We start from the raw sequence: 15449 nt of genomic DNA on the forward strand, positions 1-15449 counted from the left end.
GTAATTGTTTTTATCAGGACATAGTGCTTCTGTGCCACATTTTTATACAAACATTTTGTAGATTATTGTTTTTAAGTTCATTCCAACTGTATAAGCAAAATTAATGGGTCTGTCTGGGGGTTTTATCCTTGAGACATATTGTGTAAGTGTTTAAAGGAAGACTTTAAAGAAAAAAAATGAAATAAAGTTTCTGCAATCGTAACATGAAAAGTATTCCTGTCATATTGTTATTGATAGGTTTAAATATTGAATGGTGGTACTCATGATTTTGTGAAACTTGATACAACCAAAACACAAACACAAAGAACTAGTTTTGCCAGTCATACTGATTAAGTTTGTGCAAGTCTCAATATACACACATAAATTTTGGTTTCAAACTGATGCATGTCTATGGTTGTTAAATGTGAGGAAAGTTTATTTAGAAAACACCTGGTTATATGCATGATACATGTAGTAAATATTGTGATCATTGTAACAATAGTGGTATTTGTAGATATGTTATAACTGTTTTCATAAGGTGTCCTGTCAAGTGAAACAATGTAGGTTGTAATACAGGATATAAACCATAGTTGATGAGCAAGCACTCCCTGACATACATCAGAGCTTCCATTAAGAATTTGAAACTGGAAGTATGAACTTCCTGTGAATCACTTTTGGAAGTTTTACACTAAAATATGGAAGTTTAAGTCTCCATAATACAATATCTTTTTCAACTATTTTTCAACAAATATATTAAAAATCAAATAATTTTCTCTTTAACTTATATTATTATAATTCCTTTTACTTAAAAACACTTAAACTGATTGAAATTATGACTATAAAAGTAATATTAACAAAAGGTTTTGATTTTTTGTACTTCCAAGCTTTCAACTTTGAAGTTTTCTTCAAAATTATGGAAGTATTTGTACTTCCAAGGAATCAATTTTGGAAGTTTTAACCCATTTCTAGGGAGTAATATACTTCCAAACTTCCTTTAACGGAAGCCCTGCATACATACATAATTTACCCGTTGAGTTATTAAAGGCTCATTAAGACCACATGATTACTTGCATCATGAATATGATGCACTGTTTGATACAAGTATTCAGTCTTAGATTGAATTATGGTTAGTATCTTTAACAAATGGACCAATGTCAAATACTGTTGACTGATGTCCTCAGAAAATGAGAAGAAAAACATGACATGTTTGATATATCATTTAACATAGTCATGTGTGTACATTGAGAGGAGGAAGTTCACCAAGTATTATGATTCAAGTCATTACATTTGTTCTTGGAAAGCAGGAACTCATCCCAAGCCCATGATCTACCCTCCTTTCTACCACTGCACCAAGACTCTTTACACATTTCTATCAGATGTCTCATGATACTGGCACAGAGTGAGAGAGAGAGTGATCAATATCATGTTGTAGACAAAGAACTAGGATGGCCATTGCACTGAAAATCAGCAATCTGTCTACATCTCTGGTGTTGTACTAGAATGTGGGAAATTAATACATGGACAAGACAATTGGGAAGGCAAATGGTGTTACAAATGAAGACCAGTGATGAAGCATGTCTGTGGGAGAAGATTCAAGTTTCAGTTCATTCAGCATTTCAATGACAGTTACAAAACTTGTAAGGTTCTACTCTCCCTATAGATATGTGGCCCAAATTTTTGTAGCTGTGTTATTTTCTGATGTGGTTAGATAACCAGATGTTGTGCCAATAAGTTATTAAAAGCTGGGAGAAAGATTGTGGTTAAAGCCCTATTTGTGTGCAAGATGTTTTACGTGACAGTAACAAAGTACTGACTTGCTCCATACGACTCTGTGACATTGAGTGCATGCCCTTTTACAGCTAAGACCATGGCAGAATGGGATAGAAAAAAGTTTAATAGTAGGAACTTTCTTTATAGTTGGTTCTTATGAGTTGTTTCTGTTTGGTTACCAAGGTACATAATATGCATAAAGAATTAATTGTCTCATGTGGTCTTTCGCAAATAGTAAATAGTCTGAAATTACCACAGAAATAAACTTGGACCAGATATGACAAGGTCAGAACCAAATGTGGGAAATAAGAATATTAGCATGTTTCAAGTAAATAAATTGATAGAGATTGCAATTAGACAGCAGTGGTACTTCCGTGCCTGGGGTTGGCAGTGTATGAATTAATTGTATAGCAACAATAACAGTGCTATTAAATTAAAAGACATCAAAATAAGACTTGGATGAACAAGTACAAATACTTGCACTTCTGCTTGGCAGAAATATTGGCTAGAATTTGAAGGAGTTCAGTGCAGGGTTGCTACGTGCTTATTTCAAGCAGTACTATTGTACTGTTGCTTTCCACACCCTTCAGGGATGTGCAGTTAATGTTCTTACAATGTGACCCCTGTATTACCATTGCTTCCTTAACCAGCTCACAGTTATGTGTTGACGCCATTGATGCAAAGCGACCTTCACAAAATCATCGTCTCACCACAGCCATTAACATCGGACCACGTCAAAGTCTTTCTCTACCAAATACTCAGAGGTGAGTCTTGTGTTCCATTTTTTACTGAGAAATCTTTTTCTAAGCACTAAAAAAACACCTTAAAATTCAGGGACGTTTTAAGTTCAGTGATTCCTTAGCATATTTTAGTGTTTTTACTGACTATTGCAAAAACTTTACCCCATTAATAAAACTGCATTTGTAAATTGTCACAATCCCAAACATACTGGAATTGAAGTAACTATATTGGACAGTTATTTTTCCTACACTCATTTTGTCTTACACAATGTCTGCATACAGTAATTCTTTGATGTAAGAATTAGACGAAGCTGATGTAATAATAAAGCCCCCATAGGTTTGGGAATTTTAACACAAATGTTCACATATCATTCAGTGCATGACTTTGCATTGTGAAGTGTCACAGTAATACAGGATATCTGTGGTGGAGAGAAAAATCAGGGCTTCAATCATAAAGGCTGTTATATCATATATTCAAATAATAAAGTAACATTGGTTGATATTTCTTCAAGAAATAGTTATTTCATAAGCATAGATTTCCCCATTTTCTCTTAAAAAGTAAATCATCCGTCTGCAATCCAATTAAATTGAAGGGTTTCTGGCTATTAAATATTTATAGTGAGAAAACCAATTTGGCTGTTAGTTTCTTAGTCTCGATGCCCTGTGAAATACTTGGTTTCACCTCCAGTTCTTTCTTTTGTAAATCCTTACAGCCAAAAAAAGTAGAACAGATGCATGTTTGTTTTGTTTCACCTCCAGTTCTTTCTGTTGTAAATCCTTACAGCCAAAAAAAGTAGAACAGATGCATGTTTGTTTTGTTGAAAATGACCCTTTTGGGAAGATTTCATTTTTCTAAACATGTTTGTAATTCTTTTTCATTGATTCCTTTTTGTATTCAGGTCAGATAAGAAAAGTCTATGCATTGCACAAATTCTCTAGGCACCTATATTAATAATGAATAAGATCTCAGTATACTGTGGCTTGTGTGTGAACCAGGTTTTCTTGTAAACATTTATCATTGAGGATAATGTGTGTTTATAATTTCAGGTATAAAATATTTACATTCTGCACGAGTCATCCATCGAGACATCAAACCTGGCAACCTTCTAGTCAATAGCAACTGTGTATTAAAAGTAAGTTGGTATTACAGTGCCCTATAAGTCAATAGCAACTGTGTGTTTAAAGTAAGTTGGTATTCCAGTGCCCTATAAGTCAATATCAACTGTGTGTTTAAAGTAAGTTGGTAGTCCAGTGCCCTATAAGTCAATATCAACTGTGTGTTTAAAGTAAGATGGTATTCAAGTGCCCTTTATGCGCCAATCAGTTGTAACCACAGCCCCCCCAGGCCAGGGGAATAGCGGGGACTTTGACCTTGGGTCCAGCCAACCCCGGCTAAAATCCCCGCCCTGTGGGGGTGAACTGATGGTAAAATTCCTGCCAAATGCCCCTGCACCGAAGGGACCTAAGGTTAGGCCCATTTCCCGCTATATTTTGCGCAAAGACAAAACCACCGCATTCACCCGGCACTGCGGGCCACCTGAAAGGTAAAAACACAGCCCATTTCCCCTGTATACCCCAGGACCGGGGGGTTACAATTGACTGGTGCATTAAGTCAATATCAGCTGTGAGTGTGTTTAAAGTAAGTTGATATTCCAGTGCCCTGTAAGTCGACATCAACTGTTAGTGTGTTAAAAGTAGGTTGGTATTCCAGTGCCCTATGTCAATAGAAACTGTGTGTTTAAAGTAAGTTGGTATTCCAGTGCCCTGTAAGTCGACATCAACTGTAGTGTGTTAAAAGTAGGTTGGTATTCCAGTGCCCTATGTCAATAGGAACTGTGTGTTTAAAGTAAGTTGTTATTCCAGTGCCCTGTAAGTCGACATCAACTGTTAGTGTGTTAAAAGTAGGTTGGTATTCCAGTGCCCTATGTCAATAGGAACTGTGTGTTTAAAGTAAGTTGGTATTCCAGTGCCCTGTAAGTCGACATCAACTGTTAGTGTGTTAAAAGTAGGTTGGTATTCCAGTGCCCTATGTCAATAGGAACTGTGTGTTTAAAGTAAGTTGGTATTCCAGTGCCCTGTAAGTCGACATCAACTGTTAGTGTGTTAAAAGTAGGTTGGTATTCCAGTGCCCTATGTCAATAGGAACTGTGTGTTTAACGTAAGTTGGTATTCCAGTGCCCTTTAAGTCAATATCAACTGTGTGTTAAATGTAAGCTGGTATTCCAATGTTTATGAGTCAATACTAACTGTGTATTAAAAGTAAATTGGTATTCTGGCAGCCCTTTATTGAATAGCAATTGTGTGTTAAAAGTGAGTTGATATTCCAGCAATCTTGTAGTCAATTTGATAACATATTAGTCAGTAGCAACTGTGTAATTAAAGTGAGTAACCAATTTGGCAAACTTCCTAGTCAAAAGCAACTTTGTAAAAAGTTTGTTGACAAACTGGCAACCTTCAAGTCAATATTGTGTGTTAAAATTAAGGCAATTCAAATAAAATTATTGTATATTACTATAAACAAAAGGTTATTACTTATCAAGACTAGGCATTTGACTAGAAAAAGTGATATTACAAGAAGGTACACTACCAACCACGCGTATTATGCAGATTTTGCTAATCGCGTGGACGTGATCATTTTAATCTGTTTTCACTTTACGACGTGGTAACAGCATATCGCACATTGCGTTCATTTCTATGCAATGTATCCCGCGAAGGGCTACTGTTTTAACTTGACAAACTATTTACTCAAGGATGGTTAGGAAATAAAAAGCATGTTTTCTGAGATGTTAGTCACAGTTAGTCAAAGATGTTTGCATAATTGAGAACATTAAGTGTGCCATGTGTTTCTCAGTATGTTAAATGTGTGGTAGAATCCTCATTTTGTGATGACCTATTGTCATAGAGATATGTTATGTTATAGAAGTCAGAAAATAACCTTGGATTATTATTGATATTATGAGTTTCATATTGTTCAACAACAAGTTATATAGAAACAGTGTCAGGGTCCATGTAGTTGGCCTTGTAAAATACAGACAAACATAATATAACAGCACTTATTGGCCCTGGAATGTTGAAAGCTATCGAAAAAGTCAGCTGGAGGTGACAGTTTTCCAGGAATCACCCTATTTGTATGAAATCACTCCTAGGATATAAATGAAACGACTCCTGGTCATTTATGACTGAAAAATGATACCTATGAAAATTTGCCCGGAAAATAAAAGCCACAATTTTTCGCACACAGTCCCTGAAATTGTTTGAGGATAACACATGTTTCAAGAACAAATTGATGTTGTGTAAGAAATTATAAAAGTTTGTTTGTATTGTTGATGAACTGAAGTGTTCTGCTTAAATTAATGACTGACTTTTATATTAAAAATATCTAATATCTTTATTGCTACCAGACAAAAATATACACTTCTATATAAATATTGCTATTTATGTTTTATCAGCACTAACCATGTCCTCCTTTCTCTGTCCAGATCTGTGACTTTGGGCTGGCACGCGTTGAGGAGCCGGACGAGGCTATACACATGACACAGGAAGTTGTCACCCAATACTATCGCCCTCCTGAGATCCTCATGGGCACAAAACACTACACAGCAAGCATCGACATCTGGTCTGTTGGCTGTATCTTCGCCGAACTGCTAGGCCGCAGAATTCTCTTTCAAGCTCAAACTCCCATCCAACAGGTTTGTCTTGTTGTATTTTTCAAAACACATTGCCATAAAGCAAAATAGGTTAGTACACATATGATAACCCAACTTTGGACAGTCCATTATGGCAGCAGTTTGTCAGATACCCCAGCGGATGTTATAGTTCGGGCCAATATGAGACATTTTAGAGCAATCCTGAGGGATATGCCATATGACACACAAATCAACAATTTTGTCTTGACATTATCATTCAGAATCATCAGAGGTTGCAAAACAAAAATGGTTAGTTCTTGGTTTTTAAGACTGCTAACACATTAGTCTTTGAATAAATCTTATTCCTTGTAATTCAATTTATTTATATGTGGCATTCCTTCCTTGAGCATCTGATTGAAAATGAATGGGAATGGCAAGTTCCTTCACTAAGAATAGGGAACACAACTTATATTATAAAACTGATGTAAATATTTTAGATAGATAATGCTGTATGTAAACTGTTCATTGACAGTTTGTAAAACATATGTTTATAAACATAAAAGTGCTCACCTATCATGAAAGATGTTGAAAAATCAGAAAATAATCTGGCTTAAATGCATTGAAATGATGCTGAAAATCATTAGTAACAGAAATCGATTTTTGAGTACTATAAATTGGTGGTTGTAAATACTGGAGAACACACAGTTACATATTGCAATTGAATACCTTGTTATAGAGGTGACTGACCGTGAAGTCACTACACTAAGGTTATTGGTTATAAGATAAAGATGCTGTTTTGTGATCTTGTGACATTCTTTCTGTAAACAAAGATGACATTTAATATGTATTTCTAATAGCACATGAAAAAGAAACACAATGTTGGAGGGAATGTTATTCCATCTTCAGCTTGCATTTTTATCACCGTCTGATATGTTATGTGTCTCTGCTCGTTGTCATGTACAGCTACGTTTACCTCTTTGAACTGTGATGACCTTACTACCTTATATAGATTAGTGGTTATGGACACAAAGTTGATTTGCTCTTAAGGCTATTTTGAATTAAAAGAAAATCTCGGGGAAATTAGAGAAATTGATTTTAAACAACAAGTCTACATGAGAACAAATGGGCCAATAATGAGGACAATCTGGTCAACAAAATGGAATCAGTTTTATGAGTATACAATGTTTTATACATACACTCAATACTTGACTAATCATTCAGTTAACTTTCATTAATTCTGAAGTGCTTTAATTATTTTATTGTTTACATGCAATGTCTTGTACTCCTTTAAACAATGTAGATTAAAAATTAAGCTTACATGTATTTTACCTTGTCTTCTGTTGTCTTATATATCGTCTCATCTTTGTAGTTGGATCTCATCATTGATCTCCTGGGTTCTCCGACACTTGAGGAAATGCGCTCAGCATGTGAGGGTGCGAAAGCTCAAATATTACGGAGCACACATCGCCCGCCTTCACTACATGCCCTCTATGCACTCTCCGGACAGGCAACACACGAGGCTGTCCATCTGTTGTGTCGAATGCTTGTGTTTGATCCAGTAAGTGAAATTAAGAATGGATGGATGGTTTAGGCTTTACGGGATGAAAATGTATGTTAGTATTTAAAAAAAATAAGACACATAATCACAGGAAGTGTTTGGTTGCATGTCTGTTGCTAGCACAAACAATTGTTGTTAGTTACTAAGAGTTTTTTTTATAAATGTAAGGTATTCCAGTTTTTCATTAGGCAGTTTAAGTTGTTCATGCACACTTTTTTCATAGATGAATAGAAATAAGATTCTAGCTGTGTGGGGTATGCCACTTGCAAGCTAAGGTAAGATCAATGTGACTGTATGTATGTAAACAATTGATTGCTGCCTTCTTTAGGAAAAGCGAATCACAGCAGCTGATGCATTAGCACATCCGTATCTAGACGAGGGTCGTCTCCGCTACCATTCCTGCATGTGCACGTGTTGTCACAATGTTGGGGGTGGCGTACGACACTACACGAGCGACTTCGAGCCTGTGTGCAAAGAGCCGTTCCGATATGACTTTGAGGATGATCTGACATCAGTCTTCAGGGTGAAAGGTGGGCACTGACAACTGGGCACTGGTTTATTGCAGTACCATTATTCTTTGATGATAATGATAAGGAGGATGATAGAAATAATAAATGTTATCATGATGAATTGAAAGATATGATTTGATAATTAAAAGCAGATGATGCTTTAATCATAGATGCATAGTTGATTAAAATTCTTATCATCTGTTGTTGTTTTTATAAAGATAAAAGAAGAGGTTTGTCAACACTAAGAAAGTTATTAATTTTGCTATACTTCACAATTCCATTGATTTATGAAACTGATTGTGTAGTGAAGCAAAAATACACAAATATAACTATAACTGTTTTCTGTAAAATAGATGTTCTATTCAATTATCTTAAATATAACTGTTATGTACTGTTTTCTGTAAAAAGTTGCTCTTTTCAAATACCTTAAATATTTAGCTTTATCACTTTACCTTTTAAAATTTTCAAAGCCAAAAAGTGGGAGTATGGACTTGAGCCTCTCACTCATGTTACTCAAAAAAATAGATAACTATCCTAATTTTTGCTTTTTTGTTCTATTTCAGAAAAGCTACACAAGTTCATTCTCGAATATCAAAAGGGAAACAACCGGGTGCCACTCTGCCTTAATCCAAGTTCCATATCATTCAAAAACTTTGCAAAGTAAGGAGCCAGAGTATCTTTGGTGATTTGACTGTGTTCATACATATATGATACATACGGCAGAGAAAATCTTAGTGTCAACCATTTGATGATGGTCAATCTTAACTTATTTTCGTTAAGTGTATGGGAAAATCATATTGTCACAGTTAATAATATCATAATCCTTAATTAAGGATTGCATGCCTTTACAAAATGTTACAAGTTGTTTTGTTATTGTCTAGCTATAAATCTACCGAGATCAGCATGAAACAAACTGATATTTATTAATAATGTGGAACTAGCCCAGATTGAATGTGAACAATTATGTTTTCATTGCTGTTGGCTATACTAAAACAAGTTCATTACTAATGAAACACAAGTTTCTGCATGAATTTCATACCAGAGTTGAGACAGCTTTTGTTATTTTAGCTTATTTTGGTTACTTACTGTATTATAGGCCATATCAGCTACATTCAAATGTAAAGCTTTAGGGAATACATAGGTTGTTTTTCTTGTGTTCTAAAATTTAGCTGCTACAGTGAAATAAAATACCAGTAAACCAGGTTGATAGTCGCTGAAATCGTGAGTGGAATGTTTTGACATGGTTGTTTTACTGATTTGGTGTGGGAGAATAGTAAATAGCAGTGAGAGGGTCTTACTTTTGTAGCACATAGCCAACAAATTAAACACCTTACAGAATTAGCTAAATATGAAAAAAGCGTGGCATGGCCTGTAATTAGTGAGTGTGGTGTGGCAATGTTTTAAGTTGTGTTTTCTGGTTGCCTTTTTCAGTTCTCAGGTAGCTCAGCCCTCAGAGCTTCCCCCCTCACCGCACGTATGGGAATGATGCACCTCGATCTCACCACTGCCAAACATTATCTCACAACGCCATTGTCCCTGCGTGAGCACAGACTCATACCACCACACTGTCACAGCTTTACTGCATCATTTGTGCTGCGTGTGTACTGTGAACATTATGTACATACTGTGCAACTTGCGAACAATTGTGAATTTGGTGCGGTGCAGGAATAAAAGGATACACTTTATTATTCGCACAATGCTGTGGACCAAAAATCACCTCACAAAAATGTACATACCAAAGTTTCGGAGGATTTCGATTGACTGAGATTTGGTTCTTGCGAGAAGCACACGGCAAAGTCTTGTAAGGACTGCAAGCAAGAGAAGGTGTAGCTGATTATTTGTCTGATCAGCTAGTGTCCTTAAAAACAGATAGCGAGCCATGGAGATTGATTTGATCATCTTGACTCTGGGTGGTTTTGCATGAAGTTGTGGGAGTTTTTATAGTTTATCTATTACTGGTTGTTTTTCTACTGATACCAAGACCAGTGTGTGAAGCCTTTGCACAGTTTTATTTTTTTCCACTGAAGTGTTGTTTTCTTTGTAAACAGACATTTTTTAGTGTGTAGATTTATACTTTTATATTGGAGCATTTTAATATCTACTAACTCTGAGACATATTTCCTGCAAAGGTTCTTTGTGTACTTTTTTTTTCTCTCTTTCTATAGAAATAAATACTGAAGTGAATTTAAAGCAAAAATGTAGGCAAGATTCAAGAATTTTAACTAGGTTAACAATCTTAAAAATAACACTGATCTCATAAGATGGCGATAGAAAGACTTAATATATAAGAGCTAAGCTCACCTTTTTATCTTAAGGCTTGTATTTTATGTTTTTCTACTATGTAGAATGTTTAACATTAAAAAAAACATCTGATGTTAATAACGACAATGAAATTAATTTTGTGTAAGATTGTTTAACAGACAAATTCACCTGGATTAATCCAGAGAGCAATCTTGGATTTTATGCCTGAGAGCTGTATTTTGCCAAATTTGTAAGTTATTAGCCATGTCTCTGGTATAAATGTTGAGAATTTGGCCAAAGCCTGGTATTACTGTGTGAATCCTTATTTATACACAAGTTAGAATCTCAGGGTTATTGCTAATAGAAGCAAAAATGAGAAAATAATGTTTCAATGAAACAAAGTGTCACCTTTGGAAAATAAGATTGGGTGACATATGTCTGTATTTTTTTAAATGAAGGAAGTTCTTTGAATTATTGCCAAATATACACTAGTACGTTAGATAGATATAATAATGAGCAATATACAAATGGCACAGGCATGTAATCAGGATTTTTGTTGCTTAAATGTTGACATGTTACATAAATGACACACAAGTCTTATGAAATCAATTATTAAATCAATCCAGCCTGCAAACCCTGCACGGGAAAAAAACAACATCATAAGCCTGCCTGCAAACCCTGCACTGGTTAAAACATCCTAAGCTAGCATGCAAACCCTGCACTGGGAAAAAACATCCTAAGCTAGCCTGCAAACCCTGCACTGGTTAAAAACATCCTAAGCTAGCCTGCAAACCCTGCACTGGGAAAAAAACATCCTAAGCTAGCCTGCAAACCCTGCACTGGGAAAAAAACTTCCTAAGATAGCCTGCAAACCCTGCACTGGGAAAAACATCCTAAGCTAGCCTGCAAACCCTGCACTGGGAAAAAACATCCTGAGCTAGCCTGCAAACCCTGCACTGGGAAAAAACATCATAAGCTAGCCTGCAAACCCTGCACTGGTAAAAAAACAACCTAAGCTAGCCTGCAAACCCTGCACTGGAAAAAACATCCTAAGTAATCCTGCAAACCCTGCACTGGAAAAAACATCCTAAGCTAGCCTGCAAACCCTGCACTGGAAAAAACATCCTAAGCAATCCTGCACACCTTGCACTGGAAAAAACATCCTAAGCTAATCTGTCAACCTTGCACTGGAAAAAACATCCTAAGCTAGCCTGCAAACCCTGCACTGGAAAAAACAAAACATCCTTAGCTAGCCTGCAAACCCTGCACTGGGAAAACAAAACATCCTAAGCTAGCCTGTCAACCCTGCACTGTTAAAAAAATCCTAGCAGGAACTGGACTGTTGCAGTTTGTTTAGCCCAATAGTTATATTTTAGCAACATAGGTCAGTGAGTACAATGCTGTGTACATTTCCTATGCCTTACTTAACTGCTTCCTTCCCTTATCTTTGTATAAAGGGTTCATTTGTATGTCCTATTCATTTCTTGTCAAATATGTACTCTTTTTCTAGAAGTCAGCAAATTTTAAGAGTGTGTCATTACTAATTCTAGTGTTATTTAAAATTTTATTTGAAGTTTACTGAAGTAAGAGTGTTTGCATATTTATAATTATGGTATTTAAATGTCATTTGTAAATCCCTTGTGCCAGTTTTTCATCAAGATTGAAGTAATCAAAATGGTGGTTTGACCACTCGACTAATTGTTCTTGTGAGAAAATATTTTATTGATGCTAAAAATCTTGACAAAAAATTTGAAACTGTGATAATGTATGTATAAACATCAACTACAATTAACTGTGACATTTATACAAATGTCTTAAATTTGAACTAGAACAAATTCAACTAGAGGTGATAGCGTGAAACAAGACACAGAAAAATGCAAATTGTAAAAAAATCATCTGAAAACATTACCAAAGAGGTCGATTGTGAATCTCTAATCCAGTAAATATTTATTTTTTTTGTAAATGTTCTATTTAATCATATCCATGTACATATGCATGAAAACTGTATAGTATTCACATAGAGTGACTGTGGGTATATTTATTTGAATGGTTTCATAGTCATTATGGTGAAAGTGATATGTTTGTAGAAGAAATATTTGGAAGCCTTAGAAAATGGGTTAAAGAGAGATGTTTAATCTATTATATATTGGAACATTCTACACTATGTAACAGGTCTTTTATTTCCGTGAACATTTTCATAGTTCACAAACTCTATGGTGCTATTCTAAAAAGTGAATACAATAGCTTTTAAAGCCATGTTGGTGTACATCAAATGAAACACTTGGCTTGGAAGAAAGTAATGCAGATTCAACTTCCAACTATGACTTTTGTTTGTTTTCATTAAGTGAATGTAGTATGTCCATATCAGTGACTGAATTCAGCCAGTAATCATATTATATTAGTGTAGAACCGAATTTCTGTTTGATATTGAAATCTGTAATGAAATATGTACATAATGTAAGTACTGAATGTTGTCATCAATAGGAAAGAGAAAGTCTTCAAACTGTATTGGTAACTAGTATCCAAGAAAAGTTGGGGCATGGATTTGTCATTTGGAAAAACTTCCATGTTTGAGAAACAAGCTTTACTTGAATTATGCACAAATATTTAAAGATCATATCTTCCAAAGGTCCGAAAATATATTCCATTGTTCTTACATCTTTTCATACAATGTTTGTTTCAAGTAAAAATCTTAAGTGCTTTGTAAAAATTGAAAATAGTTGATTAGTGATTCCGACATAATTCATTGTTCATGTGGGATGAAAAGTTTGTTGACAGTAAGATTTCTCTATAATTTGTACATAGGCTTATATGCTGCAGGTAGCAGACGCACTTTGGGATATGTTAGTTTTCATTTGTGGTAACCATTTAGCATGGAATAGCTGTTTGTTCAATCATCACATACCATTGTTCATTTTATATAGGTCACACCGCCATATTGTATCCCCTTCCCTCCATACTCATTTAATCATCTATCGTTTGTCTATAGAATTGTTGTACAGAAATGTAAAAAAAATGTCATTCCAGAAAAGTTTTGTACATAATCTGTGATTTCTCTTGTTCAGGAGTGTTCTGTTTAAGTTATAATAGTAGTAGCACGTAGGGTATTTGTATTTATATGGTCAAATGTAGACTTTTGAATGAAATCTTGTTCGCAAATGTCAGAGAGAAATGTATATATGATGAATCTAAATGAAATCATTATCACCTTTGACCTAAGAATGAGCAACAGTAGTCAGTCATTCACACCTTAGTCACATACTAAGTATGCATGCATTTTTTAGTGTTTCTATAAATTCATTGTAAGGTAAATTTGAGGTATTTTTTTATGAGCAGTCAATGTATGTGAACTGTATGTTAGTGTTATAAGCAGAGTTTGGCATGTATATTTTGTTCACTGTATTGTCCTAGCATAACTCTTGTCTAGACACGCCAGTTCCAATGGCTTTCCATGCAAATATGGTGCACAGGTTAAACTTCATCTCGTTCTGGATTTACCAAAACTATGTGGAGAATTTTCACAGATGAAATGTAAGAAAAAGAGGAAGTTGTGATCTCTGTGAGATGTGCCAATGTATTTCGGTAATGCAGTTCTACCCATGTTCCTTCAATGCAATGTAATCTAAAAACAAATGGGTCATATTAAAGTTACCTTAGTTTTTCTGTGCAAGATGAGGTTTTTAATGTGCATAAGCTCAGATACCCCACTCAGGTGTAGTCATTTGAGCAGGAATATGTCAACATTTGTTCCTGCCATTCTGTATTCTACCGTACACTGTGACTAAAGTATCTGTGTATATAGTTTGAGGCAGTGTTGGAAAGTTGATATATATAGACACTTAGAGAGAGTTTGCCTTTTTTAAGCGGTAGATGTAGATTATATGAAGAACAAATTTTTTACCTGTATTATCTTTGTAATCTTTTTTTGTCTTCAAGTTTCTTGGTGAATCTTTGAAAAGGTTATTGCAGCCCACCTCATGATTTGAGAAAATGCTTTACTGGTCAAGTTATATTGTTAGTTTTCTGTTATTATTGTTTGAAAAGGATTTTGATAATATTTTATAGATTTTTAAGTTAGACTGACTGTTTTAACTTTTCTTGACCAAGCAGTCAAATTGTTAATTTTGGACCCTTGACAACTTAACTGAATAGGCATTTTAAATCTATAACAAACCACCCTTTTAAGAAAACACTTTTGTTTCATCTCAACTACTTAATATTAAGTGGTTAACTTGACCTTTATAGAAAATATAGAAAAAAAATGAGAAAACTGTACGTGAGTAAATCCTGATTCTGTGGTTGAGGTGTGAACAAAAACCTTGGAAATGAAATATTTTCATTAACACAGTGTATAAACTTTTTAGGTGTGTTCTGTAGAAGTTTGTGTTTAAGATTTGATATTGCTTCTAGACTGATTTTCACTAGACGTTACTTAGTGTGTATTTTGTGTGTAAAAAATGTACTTAATGCAAAAACAAATTATTAAAAGCATAAAAACACTGGAGTGACTGTATTTAGCCATACATCCCCACATCTATATGTGGAACATAAAACTCCTTTATGCAGTGATGTATTGTTTATTAGAACTCTCAACAAACATAGTTGTACTTGAAATTTATGAAAGAATAATTGTACAATATTAGTTGTTAAAAGTTCAGCGAACTTGATCTTTGCATTTATTGTTCTGTATCCAGAAGTTTTGTCTTGAACTTTGAAGTAAAAGCTATCCATTTCATGAAATATTCAATCATCATTCTACAATTCATTTATTTTGTCTTGACGTACTCTTATAAATATTTGCAATAAAAACATAAAACACTGTACGTTTGTTGTTGATGCTTTAAGAACAACTGCCCAAAGGCCAAAAGAGTGGTGGTGTTAGTAGTTTATACTCCGGGTCCCGGCGTGAGCACATTGAAGGGTCCCAGAGTGACAGTTCGACCACCGCACACCTATCCTGGGCAGAACCAGTACTAGGTGCCTTCACCTCTGCAAGGAACTGACAACTTCTGTACATGCCATGGGA

At 34.9% G+C, this 15449-nt stretch overlaps 1 protein-coding gene across 1 annotated transcript in view; it reads left to right on the forward strand.

Moving 5' to 3' along the window:
- The window catches only part of LOC128231343 (serine/threonine-protein kinase NLK-like), a 29696-nt gene extending 14452 nt beyond the window's left edge, over window positions 1–15244 (forward strand). Inside the window, exons 4-10 of the mRNA XM_052944025.1 lie at window positions 2407–2513; window positions 3537–3622; window positions 5969–6178; window positions 7485–7673; window positions 8002–8203; window positions 8746–8842; window positions 9614–15244. Coding sequence (XP_052799985.1) covers window positions 2407–2513; window positions 3537–3622; window positions 5969–6178; window positions 7485–7673; window positions 8002–8203; window positions 8746–8842; window positions 9614–9668 — 946 coding nt within the window. The 3' untranslated portion in view covers window positions 9669–15244. The remainder of the gene's footprint in view (window positions 1–2406; window positions 2514–3536; window positions 3623–5968; window positions 6179–7484; window positions 7674–8001; window positions 8204–8745; window positions 8843–9613) is intronic.
- The last annotated feature ends 205 nt before the right edge of the window (window positions 15245–15449 follow it).

The sequence above is a fragment of the Mya arenaria genome, chromosome 4, assembly GCF_026914265.1.
Source record: "Mya arenaria isolate MELC-2E11 chromosome 4, ASM2691426v1".
Lineage (NCBI taxonomy): Eukaryota > Metazoa > Mollusca > Bivalvia > Myida > Myidae > Mya > Mya arenaria.